Source organism: Poecile atricapillus, chromosome W (assembly GCF_030490865.1).
Source record: "Poecile atricapillus isolate bPoeAtr1 chromosome W, bPoeAtr1.hap1, whole genome shotgun sequence".
Lineage (NCBI taxonomy): Eukaryota > Metazoa > Chordata > Aves > Passeriformes > Paridae > Poecile > Poecile atricapillus.
In genome coordinates this window covers 60,821,731-60,834,027 of record NC_081288.1, presented here as the reverse complement: position 1 = coordinate 60,834,027, position 12,297 = coordinate 60,821,731, and the positions used below count along the sequence as shown (strand labels likewise).

Genomic DNA, 12,297 nt, shown 5'->3' with positions numbered 1-12,297 from the left:
GGTATAGAAACGCCCAAATTAATTCAGGATTTGTGTTTCCAGAATTTACAGGTGCTTAGCACTTGACTGGTGTCATGCTTGGAAGAGTCTCAACTTCTTCAGTTTAGTGGAAGACAACTGGTAATTACATGAGAGTTTGAGGTAGCCATTTAGAGAAGGCTGAGCATTTGTAGATAAAAGTAGTCTGGGGAATCCATAAACATTGATAAAAGACGTTAAAATCATGTAGCATTCTATCCAACTTAGCAGTAAGGCAGTTCTAGGGAAAAAAGCTTAGCCTGTTATAATGTTAAATGTATTTTTATATTTGTTGGCTTCTTCTTAATATTTCAGAAAATTATAGAGCCAGTATTGACAACTCAGTATAAATACTCTGCATCTTGTATGGGGATAAGTTTGAAAAGATTTTTTCTGCATCTTTTCTGCAACAGCTCAATGCAGGTTTTGCATTTGTGTTCTGCACAGTCTGAGCCTTTTTTCTTGTAGATAAAGAAATTCTCTGTTATTACTGTTTCACATTCTTTCACCAAAAATCACTAATCATTTTGTAGAATTCTCCCATGAATTTTAGAAGCAAGAGATGGAAAAATGCAGAAAATTATTAAAAATAATAAAAACACTCATACTGTTGCTGTATATACTTTCCCCCTTTTCTTGCAAATGGAAGTGATGGAAGAATATCTAAGAACATGAAAAGAGTGCTGCATTTTAACTTTCTCATAAGGAAGTTTATTAGGAATTCAGCTACTATTTTCAAAGGTTCAGTAAAATTTCAGAATTTCTGCTGTTTCCACTGTGAATGCATCTTCTGATTGTCTGTTTTGGAGAGTTAGCACAGCTATTCCTACATGTGATATTTTCATTGGGACAATTTCTAGTTTATTTCCATTTTATTGTTGTAAAAAAAAAAGTTAAAAAAAAATTAAAAGGAAGATATTTTCAGTGCAAAATTTAAGTTGTTATATTTGGATTGCTTAAAAGCAATTAAAAGAGTTTTAATAAATACTGAATAGTGTTGTTTGAGGAAATACTGTTAGTTATTCCTAAGTGCAGTTAAATTGCTATTTCACCTTTTTTAAAACCATGTTCTATTAATAATTTTATGAGTTCTATTTTTCTTATTGCTGCCACGTTTTCTATGTGTTTTCATTCAAGCCTAATGACAGACAAATTAGATAATGTCTCTTGTCTTAATGTTCTGGCTTCACTAATCATACTTTCTATACTTGTTTCACTCCTGGGTTTTATTCTTCTCTCTTGGATTACAAATGTCTTGGTTGGCCTGTTATCTGAAGCCAGAACTAAGGAATTGTAATAAGGCACTTTCATGTTGTGGCCTTAAATTCATATTTTGCACAGATTTGCTATTCACATAAAATTTTTAAGTATAACTCTCTTGCAAATAATTATGTGTTGTGTGTAAATATGTACAGATCAAGTTCTTAATGAAATGTAGTCAGTTAAAACTTTTTTATTTTTATATGTGGTTTTTTTTAACCACAGTGGAAAGGCTTATTTAATTGTACTACTATTTAATTCTGTCTGCTTCTCATGCTTTGAAATATTTGCTGTATATATGTCTAAAAGGTTGATAAAGCTCTTAATATTTATGTATAATAAATTTTCTTATTTAATTGGAGAAGTTTATAAAACATTCCTCATTAGAATAGGATTAGTACTGGTAGGATTATCCTTTCTAAGGTCTGAGTTAATATTTAAGAGCTGTGTGTTTTTAATGGGCTGCTAAAGTTTTAAATGTCCAGACTTCACTTGGGATTCTTACAGCTTCTTCTCTGAATATTTTGCATTCAGCAGGTTCTTGTCCCAGGAGATAAAGGTGCCTATTCCCATAGAACTGTCCAACGCTCCAAACACAAACATTTCACAGTTCTACTCAAAACTTAATTTCATGTGATGAGTTAAGCCAAAAAGTACTGAGAGATACCTGATGAGTAGTTTTAGTGCTTTCATAGTTTCTGAAGGACATTCAGTTTCTCTGCTGATTGAACTTTTTAAACTGCAGAGAAAATTGTTTTGCTTTTTTCTTTAAGAAAATCTGACTCCCAAAAAGGAAAAACATCAACCAATACTAATACATTTTCTTATTAATCCATTTACTGTTGTTTAATCAGAACTCACAGAATAAGTTATCTGTTCAATATACATAATAGATACAGATTAATTAATTTGGTTTTTAATTTGCATCTTGGATGTTCATACAATGAATTGATAATAAAACTGTAGTAATAGATGACATTTGATCTATCTTTGTTACATATTCAATCATACTAATGATTTTTTGGCTGATGGTTAAAGAATGCATAATTGCATGTGCAAAATTATGTTCATGTTTAATTATATTGTAAAACATTTTACAGACACCAATAACTTTGAATTAAGATTATGTTGAAGTATCAACTTAAGGAAAAAAGAGCTCTAATTGCAAGAGTTGCAAAATTGGTATTCTCAGCCACGTGAAAGCATTTTGAATTGGAAATGGACATAGAATTTATTTAGACCTTACTGCTGCTACTGATTAATAAAGACCTTGTTTCTTGGTCCATCTTTCTATGTCAGCTTGGTGCTGAAGTGATGGAAAATCTTGTAAGCATTTCATAATTGTTTTAATTAATTTACACTTCAAAGCTCTTTCTTATTTTAATAAAGCTATTTTATTTAGTTCACTAGTAGTTATTTTATATCTGATTTTATGGTTGTAATTACTGTATTATACTTTAATCCACTTGTAAGTGCTTTTCACTGGGCATTATAATTAATTAATATATCTTTTAAATAATAATTTTATGTTTTACTGTGGAGATTATATTTATATGTTATTGCAGAGCTCAGAGACCTTAGGAAGAGTTGAGACTGACTGTAAAATAATTAGTAAGTTCCTGACTGCTTGTAAACACTTTAACTTTTACATAGCCAAACCTTACTATTTTCATGGCAAGTTAAAAAAATGAAAAAAGGGAAGAAAAAAGATGTTACATGTGGGGAATCTAAAAAGTGTCAGGCATAAGCCCTTTTATGAATGCACACAGTTATGATTTAAGAACAGGCTAGAGAAGTCCAGTGATGGTACCTAGAAGTGTCTCACCAAACAAATGTTTTCCCTGTTGTTTGTTGTACTTGGAATATAAAGTTTGAGGTCCACCTGGAAACGTGGTGTTTTTCTTAACTTTTAGCTGGAAGGGTAGATCTTTCTTGATTACTACTAAATGTTTTTCTTAATATTTTTCTCCATTTGGTGTTACATACCACAGAATTGTTACTTTCATTTGATTCCATGAGGCAACCAGGCCTTCTCCTCTCCTTCCCTCCTCTACTATTTTCTTCTTTTGCTTGGGTGTCTTGGGCTTTTCAGTATTAGCATATGGACCATATCTTTTGTTAAGACAAAGATACTTCTCAGTCCTAGCTACAAGCTATATATTTAGTGAGCTAAATTTAAATAGACCATTATCTTTAAACTGTAGATCATGAGGAGAATGTAATTGGTAATACTTCAGTGTTTCTGCAAGTCATATTTTCATTTTTAGGACTTTTCAGTGTATTTTTTTAATGCTTGTGTTGTAATTTTTTATAGTCGACAATTTTAACCAGTTATAAAATTAAACTAAGTCTGAAACAAGATATAATCAGCATGTACATATTTGACTTTTGATCTCTACTATTACTTGAAGTAGAGCTATGAATCATGATGAGATCTTGTCTTGAGGTGCACATTTATGATCTTTAGAATGTCTTCTTCAGTCATCAGGAACTTCTTCTGTAATTAATGTATATTAATAAAAGTTAATATACATAACTACAAATAACTCATTGCTAAGCTATAGTCTTGACAGAATTACTTCTGTTCAGAATTTTACATAAGCCCTTTTCTGCATCTGGCAACATCTGGTATTGAGATTTTACTCCAAACTCTTACCTTTTTTATCCCATAAACATCCTGGTTTTGAACAGTGTAGAAATTATTCAGGAGAGAAAATTAGATTAAAAATTAGCTTTCAACAAATAGAGTACTAAAAATGGAAGCACTCATTGACTGGTGACGAGGTCCTTTCTTTTGGACAGCAAGGTTCCATATGTGGGAACTGTAACATTTCGGGATGGAATGCACCCTCAGTCAGTTTGCACCAAGTCAGGTGGTAGTGTTGGTTTGCTGGAGAGTAGGAAGACTCTGGAGGGGGATCTGGGCAGGCTGGATCAATGGGTCAAGGCCAGTTGTGTGAGGCTCAACAAGGCCAAATGCCAGGTCCTGCTCTTCAGTCACAGCAGCCCCCTGCAGCACTACAGGCTGGAGCAGATTGGCTGGAAAGCTGCCTTGCAGGAAAGGGCCTGGGTCAACAGCTGGATGAACATCAGTCATCATGTGCCCAGGTGGCAAAGAAGGCCAGTGTAATCCTGGCTCATACCAGAAACAGCATGGCCAACAGGACCAGGGCAGTGATAGTTCCTGTTCTCAACACTGGTGAGGCCACACCTGAAATCCCGTGTTCAGTTTTGGGCCCCTCATAACAAGAAAGACACTGAGGTGCTGAAATGTGTCCAGAGAAGGGCAGCAGAGCTGGGGAAGGCTCTGGAGCACAAGTCTGATGAGGAGTGGCTGAGGGAGCTGGGGATGTTTAGCCTGGAAAAGGGGGACGGGACAGGGGAGACCTTATTGTTATCTACAACTGCCTGAAAGGAGGCCAGGTAGGGGTTGGTCAGTTCCCTTAAATAACAAGTGACAAGACAGGAGAAAATGACAAGAGGAAGCTGTGGCAGGAGAGGTTTAGATTGGATATCAGGAAACATTTCTTCACCAGAAGGATTATCAAGGACCGGAACAGGTTTCCCATGGATGTGGTGGAGTCACCATGCCTGGAGGTATTTAAAAGATGTGTAGGTGTGGCCCTTAGGAACATGGTTTATTGGCAAGCTTTGCAGTGCTAGGTTAATGGTTCAGTATCAAGATCTTACAGGTCTTTTCTAGCCTAAATGATTATATGATTCCATGGAAAACAGGAGTGCTAACATGTTTCTATAGCATGTTTTTGTACGTTAAGGATCAATACAGAAAAAATCATTGTGCATGCAAAGGGCAATATCAATAAGCTCCTGTGGCAAAGATTGGCTCATTATTCTACTTTCCTTTTGCTTTGCTATCAGAGCAGTTACTCTTGCAGTTTTTAAGAAAAATGGTGTGGCTTTTCATGAGAAATACTCACTTTTCTTTTGTTGAACTAAAAAGCCTCTATAGGAGATTGTTGCTTTTCAGATACTTTTTAACACTTAGTGCTTTTTATATTTACAATGAAATATGTATAAAATATTGATAAAATAGAGTTAAAAACAAAGTGTTCAGGGTATGAAATATGACTGAAAAATAAACTTTAAGTAATATTCCAAATTTCACAGCTAGGTCAAACATCAGAAGCTATTGCTAGGATTGATTGATAGGAATCTTTTAGTAAAGGTGAGCACCTAAGGGCTAATGTTCTGAAATGTTGAACTGTACAAATGGCTGTGGTGACACTATGCTGTGCTACAGTAGTTTGGCAGTTCAGGCATAATCTTACATTATTTTGTGTGTTTTCTTTGCTTATGTGTAAGCTTGCCTAGAAACTCATTCTAACACCATCCTCAAGTTGTTTCTGTCCTTCTGTTTGGTTCATGATTCTGTAATCATGCAGATTTTAATTTTGAATTCAGTGAAATAGCATGAGATGCTGACATTGAACATGAAGAATAAATGTTTTATGTGTATAGGCCCATCTGGTGTGAGAAGAATCTGTTAAAGGTAGCTAAATATGATCATTCAAAGTAACATACCAATAAGTGTATTTAGTAAAAATATGAATAGTTATAAATGTTTTTTGTCTACAGGTTACCTGTTTTTGACAGTATGCTACTTTGGAATGTATCTCTGTAATGTATTTTATTCTTTAATCAGAAGACTTCCTACATGCAAACTTTATGTGTAGATTTATTGAAAGTGTTGGGAAACTTACTAAATGTAATTTCTATTTGTTTTGAATTTTGATTAAAGAATTATTTTTTTAAATGATAAAATAATTTTGCTTTCAGAAACTGCAGTAGAAGTAGTTTTTATAAAATACTTGAAGTTTTAAAGCTGACAGTAATTATATATCTTCTTGTTCATTGCACATACATACTTATTTTCATTGAAATGGAAAATTTAGATTTAGATTATGCCAGTCCAAATTACCTTTATCAGCAAATTAACTTCTGCTTACAATTACTTACAAAGTAGGAATAATTAGCTTCTTTACTCAGTGCATCTTCTATTCCAGTCTTGCATCAATTAGGTATAAAGCATAGAGTTTAGTAATCCATTTTTCAACTTGTTTAGACTAGAGAGCAACTTTCAAGAAATTCATTGTGCCCATTAACTACCATAGTTGAAATATCACAACTGGCACAATTTATTGTTCTTCATTACTTACTTTTAATGGCTACAAACAACCAAATGAAAATTGTTTCTGCTGTGTGAAGAACAAAAATTTTGTGAGTTAGTAACTTTGCTTAGAAATAAAACTGCTTTTTTTTTTGCATCCTGCTTGATGTGCTAGATTATTGAATCATAGTAGTCTGTAGCGTAGGTATGCAAATGTGACATTCAAATAATAAATACAACCCAGTATCTCACTTCAGCCTATTTAAGTTGCAGCTTTCTAAAACAAAGCAGACACACAATAGTCATTCAGCCTTTGGTGTAAATAAGTGACCTAATAATGGTGCAGTGGGTGGAGAAGTGACAGAGGACAGGGCTCAAAGTAAGGCTACATTTGGCAGGTGAGCATTCACCAGTGATGTCCTTAAGTGTTCAAGATTAAGGCCAGCTCTATTCAATATTATCAGTCATCTGGATGCAGGGGTTGAATGCACCATCACCAGGTTTGCAGATGATAATATACTGGGGGACACTGTTGACTCTTGAGGAACAAGATGCCTTGGAGAGGGATCCTGTTAGATTGGAGCATTGGGCAGTCATCAATGATTTATTTAAGATTTGAAAATTTAGAAAGAACAAGTTACAAGTTCTGTGTCCATGATGAAGTGATTCTGAGGACAGGTTTAGATTGGGAGAGGGAGGGTGGGAGAATAGCCCTGAAGAAAGAGATCTGGTTTGTCCTGGCCAGGAGGGCAAATCCCATCCTGTGGTGCATCAAACACAACATTGCCAGCTGGTCAAAAGAGTTGATCATCCCACTGTATTCAGTGTTGGTGCAGCATCACCTAGAACATGGTGTGTAGTTCTGGGCCTCACAATTTAAGAATTTGTCTATATTTCTTTATATTTGTATCGTGGAAGGGTATGACTGTAGGAACATAGATACCAGGTCTGCTGAAGACTGCTTTAGCCACAGATAAATGGAGGGTGAAAAGTGCTATAAAGAAATACCAGTGCTTAATACATTTTCATTAATATTTGTTTTCAGTTATCATTGGAGACAAGATGTGATAAGGAGATCTTTGGAGTAATGTGTTGTGATGTCTTATTTTTTTAAAAAAAAACAACTGATTTTGATTGTTTTTGAAATCTGAAAGATTTCTACTCCCAGCTTCCATATCTAAACAACTGTTTTATATTGGCTGACACTTCCATATAGCCAAAAAATACATCTCGAGGGAAAAAAAAAGATTAAAAGCTTCAGTCTTTATTATAATTTAGTATTACTTCTGTTACTTTAATCTCTAAGTAATGTTTCCTGTAATAATGCTGCCATACTCTGGGGATTATTATTTTAATTAATTTAGTGGTTTAGTGCCTTTTTAGATATTTCTTAGATTTATAAAGTTTGGAAGATGAGCATTTACTCATTGTTTGATCTGATAATATACCTCTGTGAATTTGGATGAAGGGATGATCTGGGCAGCAAAAATCTCCAATGAACGTATTTGTATGGAGAAAGACCATAGGAATGTCTTATTTAGGCTTTAAAAAAACTTCATGTCAAAATTTGTCCAAAATAAGACATTAGCATTTCTGCAGTGTTTGTCATTTACCCCATGCTAATGTCATATTTGAGCCTGTTAACTAAAGCCTGTTAACAGAATGTCCTTTTTGCAGAAAATTCTCTCAATATAGATAAAACGTGTAGTAGATTAGTTCTATTAGCTCTAGCAATAACCCATGCAAGTTATTATCACATACATTATTCAAATAGAATATGTTCTACAATAAACACAGTGTGTGAGAGTACTGGTTTAGAAACCATTGATTTGTATTGGTTTTATTTGGATTTATTTGAAATACTAAGAAATTATTTAAGCTGCAAATTAGTTAAGTTTTCTCACTGTATTTCCTACACATTAATCTCACTTTTTCATGTCTCAGATGAATACAACCTTTACATGTCCTTTCCTTATATTTCTTTACCTTCTTAATGTAATAATTTTCTTTTTTGATTGCCAAAAAAATAATTTTAATTTTATTTTTGTGGCCATTATATTATTTGGAAACCATGTTTCCTGTGGCATTGCCCCAAATAATTTGCAGCCTAAGAAATTAATGAGGATTTATGTTCCTAATAATTTTACATAATAACTTTGTATATTTTTGTGGTATATTGTAAAACTCTGATCTTAATGTTTTATTAAGATAGTGCTATTCAGACCAATTATTTAATCCATCTAGTGGCAGAAAAGTCAGTCTAGTGTAATGTTTAACTAATTTATATTCTGGGTGTTCTCATTTGGTTGTGAGAATTTGCATGCAGCACCACAAGTTATTTCCTTGAGACTGGAGGAGTGTTTTATTGTTTTAGACACTGCACTTGATACTTCAAGATTTCAGAAAAGTTGCAGTAAAATACCTGTTTATTCTGTCTTCAGAACAAGTTCATAGGCACTTGGATCAGCATGAGGTGAAATACTTGCAATTTGCTTTCCGTTGGATGAATAACTTGCTGATGAGAGAAGTCCCTTTACGGTGTACCATCAGGTTATGGGACACATACCAAGTAAGTACTTTTTTAAACCTCCATAACTCTGGTAATGTGTTTTGGACATGCCAGTATCTTTGTGAGTGTTTTTTCTTGAACCTATTGCTTTAGTGTCATCTGAAAATCACCATAATAAGAGAAAAAACTTTCAATGATCACCACTACTTAGAAACATTTAATGTCTTCAGTCTTGTCCTTCAAAGGCAAGCACTTGATGTCATGATAGTTTATAGTACTAAAATGAACACTCACTCAAAGTTAATGTCAATATTCCCTTCTTTCTCTTCAGAGAAGTGAAACATTGGATTGTGCCTAATCAATGTCCTTCATTGATTCTGAGTTTCAGGTTTCTTATTGTCCATCTGCTTAACTACTCAATCCAATATTAGCTTCCAGTCTTCAGTTCTCAGCCTTCATCCTTTGTCATGTCTTCTGTCTTACTGTTTGTCCAGACAAAACTCTTTATGTTGCTGACCTCTTGTTGTGATAATTATTTTTCCTCAATAATTTCTTTTCTTACTGTCAAGAGAAAGAATTGGTATTTGAGAAAAGCAGTTTACTCATTCTTAGTTCTATTACTTCATGTTCCAGTAGTTTCTGGTTGCAATTTTTGACTATATGTTTAAACTATATGTCTTTATCTACCAACTTCATTGTTGAAGTAGAGGGGGGAGGGAAAAGTAATAATATTTTAAATTCCATAAGAATTTTCAACACTATTAGTCAGTAAATATGAAATTAACTCACAATTTATGCCTTGTAAAGAGATGCAATATCTTTAAATATCATTGTCTTTATATTTAATCATTATGTAGAAATGCTCTGCTAGTTTCATACACTTTAATACCAGAATGTCTACTTAGATCATCTATCCAGACCTGTAACAGAGGGTGAAGAACTGCTTGCTCTTTATTTAATGAGTCCAGTAAGTTGTTTCAGTGAAGTCTGATGGTATCCGAATCTGATAAGAACACGTTAAGAAATGGGGAATCTATCAGTTGTACTGCTAAGCTGTTCTAGGAGGAGGTATCCTTGCAGAGTTTATCTTCAACAAACATCTGAATTGAACATGACTGTTGTTTCCATCTGAGGTTCTTTTGCCTCCTTTGTTTCATTGTCATATCTATTACTCACTGTGATATCTGTTATTACCTGGCATTTTATTCCAGTGTAAAATATTTATTCTTTATAAGACCTTTCTATAATTTGAAAGACAGAGCTATTTAAATGTGTTAGTGTAACTAATTTATCTCCTTTTGAGTAAAGTTTTGTTGCTGTTGCTGCAGTATTTCTAGCTCCTGAAGGTTTTTTTATTATGCTACCTCTAGCACTGCACTTGGTACCTGATCATTAGCCTTATCTATATGATAAAATCATGTAAGAGAGCCTCCTTAATCCAGCTGACCATCCATATGTGCCCCAAAAATAGATGTTTTTGACAGAATTTTAACTTGAGCTCATCTCTGAGCTATGATTCTGTGATAATGTTAAGAATCTTCCTTTGAAAGTGAAGTCTGGGGTTAATTTCTCAAACTATTGCCATGCTGAAAGGAGCCCTTTCTCATTGGTAGTCATTTCACCTCTCAAGTTGTGCTTCAGTGGGACCTTTATCTGAAATAAGTGCTTCTGATTATTTAATTATAATTTTTAAAAACTTCTGATGTATTTAAAGTAGTATTTAAAAACCTTATACTTAAGTCTTTGCATGAGATTTCTGAGGGTGTCTTTTAAGTCAAGGTTTTTTCAAGGTATTTATATCTAAATAGCTAAATGGAATTCTTATACACAGAGTGTGGGACTATTTTTTTTATATTAAACAAGCTTATGGAATAATTATGTTTTGACTCAGCAGGTGCCCCAGATCTGTGCAGTTTCCTAGGTTTCATTATTTAGTAGACTGTTCTGTATGCATGTCTTGTGTATTTATGTATTTATGTCTAGTGTATTTAAAACCAATAAGGATATCCTAATGTAGACACCTTTTTCTGAAACGAGTGCAAGTAATTCCTCAAGTTGCTAATCAGATTTCAGTTGTGCTTATATTACACTGGTTATCAACCTATAATATGGATTTTTTCACCCTGATAATATGGAAAATAAATGCAGTGAACCTGCAAGAGCCAGTAAAGTTCATGCAAAGTTTTTGCTGAAGTTACAGATTTTTACTCAACTTTTCATTAAGTTATTCTGTTGCTTGCAATTTCTAACTTAATTGTTTACAACTGTATGAGCAGTGCTGCTTTCTGAATGGAAAAACACTTCAGAGATGGAATTTGTTCAGTTGGTTTTCTTGTCTGTTTCATATTTTTAACTGCTATAGGCCAAAATATATCTCTCATTTGGAGATATATTGTTAAAGTTTTTCAGAGGGCTTAACTATGGATGAACCTGTGATGTTTGATTTGAAAGAGAGATGTAAAATGAGTAAAGGCAAAAAATATAATTAGCTTTCCAGAGGGGAGGAACAATCCTTCTAATTGTAAGGGCTGGATAGATATTTAACTACTTTTCTCCCTGAACTCAAAAGCTGATGATCCTGTCAAGGGTTGCTTTTGCTACCTCATGTGTCCTAAAGCAGTTAATTAAGGACACACAGGAATTCTGCTTAGATTTACACAGTTTTATTGTCTGCTATTTCACTGGGTACTTAGGATATGCCTGTACTGACTTTTATCCTCTGATATTCTTAAGCTACTCTAAACTGAAATAGTTTTACCTGCACTTTAAATTCAGAAAGGTGAACTAATCATGTTATGTAACATCAGCAGGGACTACAGGCATTCATCCCTACACTGTTGATGTTGGGCTTTTGCTCAGACTCTACCTACCTTGTTGTTCTTGGAACAGGATGGGGCATTTTGAAGGCCCTGTTTACAGTCATCTCTAGTCCCAGTGTGTGTCATGATGTGGGAATGGCATAGGAGCAGTGTCAGAGGAGGGCTCTGGATGGGTGGGACAGTCAGATTCCTTCATGTGGAAGGAATACGAAAGGCCAGCAGAACTGTCAGATCCCTTCATTCACCAGGAGTGCATTCTGGCTCTGTTTCCTGCAGAAATCCATTGAGAAGAGAGCAGTGACACCTTTTGAAAGAGAGGATCTGATGCTGCTGCTGTTTTCATAGAAAATAAAATCTTTCTCTCTTTTGTCTTCCACTCTCCCTATTAAAGCTGAAACCATGCCTTGTTTTGCCAAGCTGCCTGTTTCCCTCTGTTTCAGTGGAAAAATAAATACTGTGCTGTTTCCAGCCTAAATTCTAGATTGGTGACTCTCACAGCAGGCCCCAGTTTCTCATGAACTACCAACAGAGGGTTTTCAGGGGAATAACAGCACACTTTAACA

The 12,297-nt window shown here is 34.4% G+C and overlaps 1 protein-coding gene across 1 annotated transcript in view; it reads left to right on the top strand.

Annotated features, from left to right (window-relative positions):
- LOC131591881 (TBC1 domain family member 22A-like) overlaps nucleotides 1–12,297 on the top strand; it is a 141,869-nt gene that overhangs the window by 65,596 nt on the left and 63,976 nt on the right. The window contains exon 11 of the mRNA XM_058862990.1: nucleotides 8,848–8,975. Within this exon, the coding sequence (XP_058718973.1) occupies nucleotides 8,848–8,975 (128 nt within the window). The remainder of the gene's footprint in view (nucleotides 1–8,847; nucleotides 8,976–12,297) is intronic.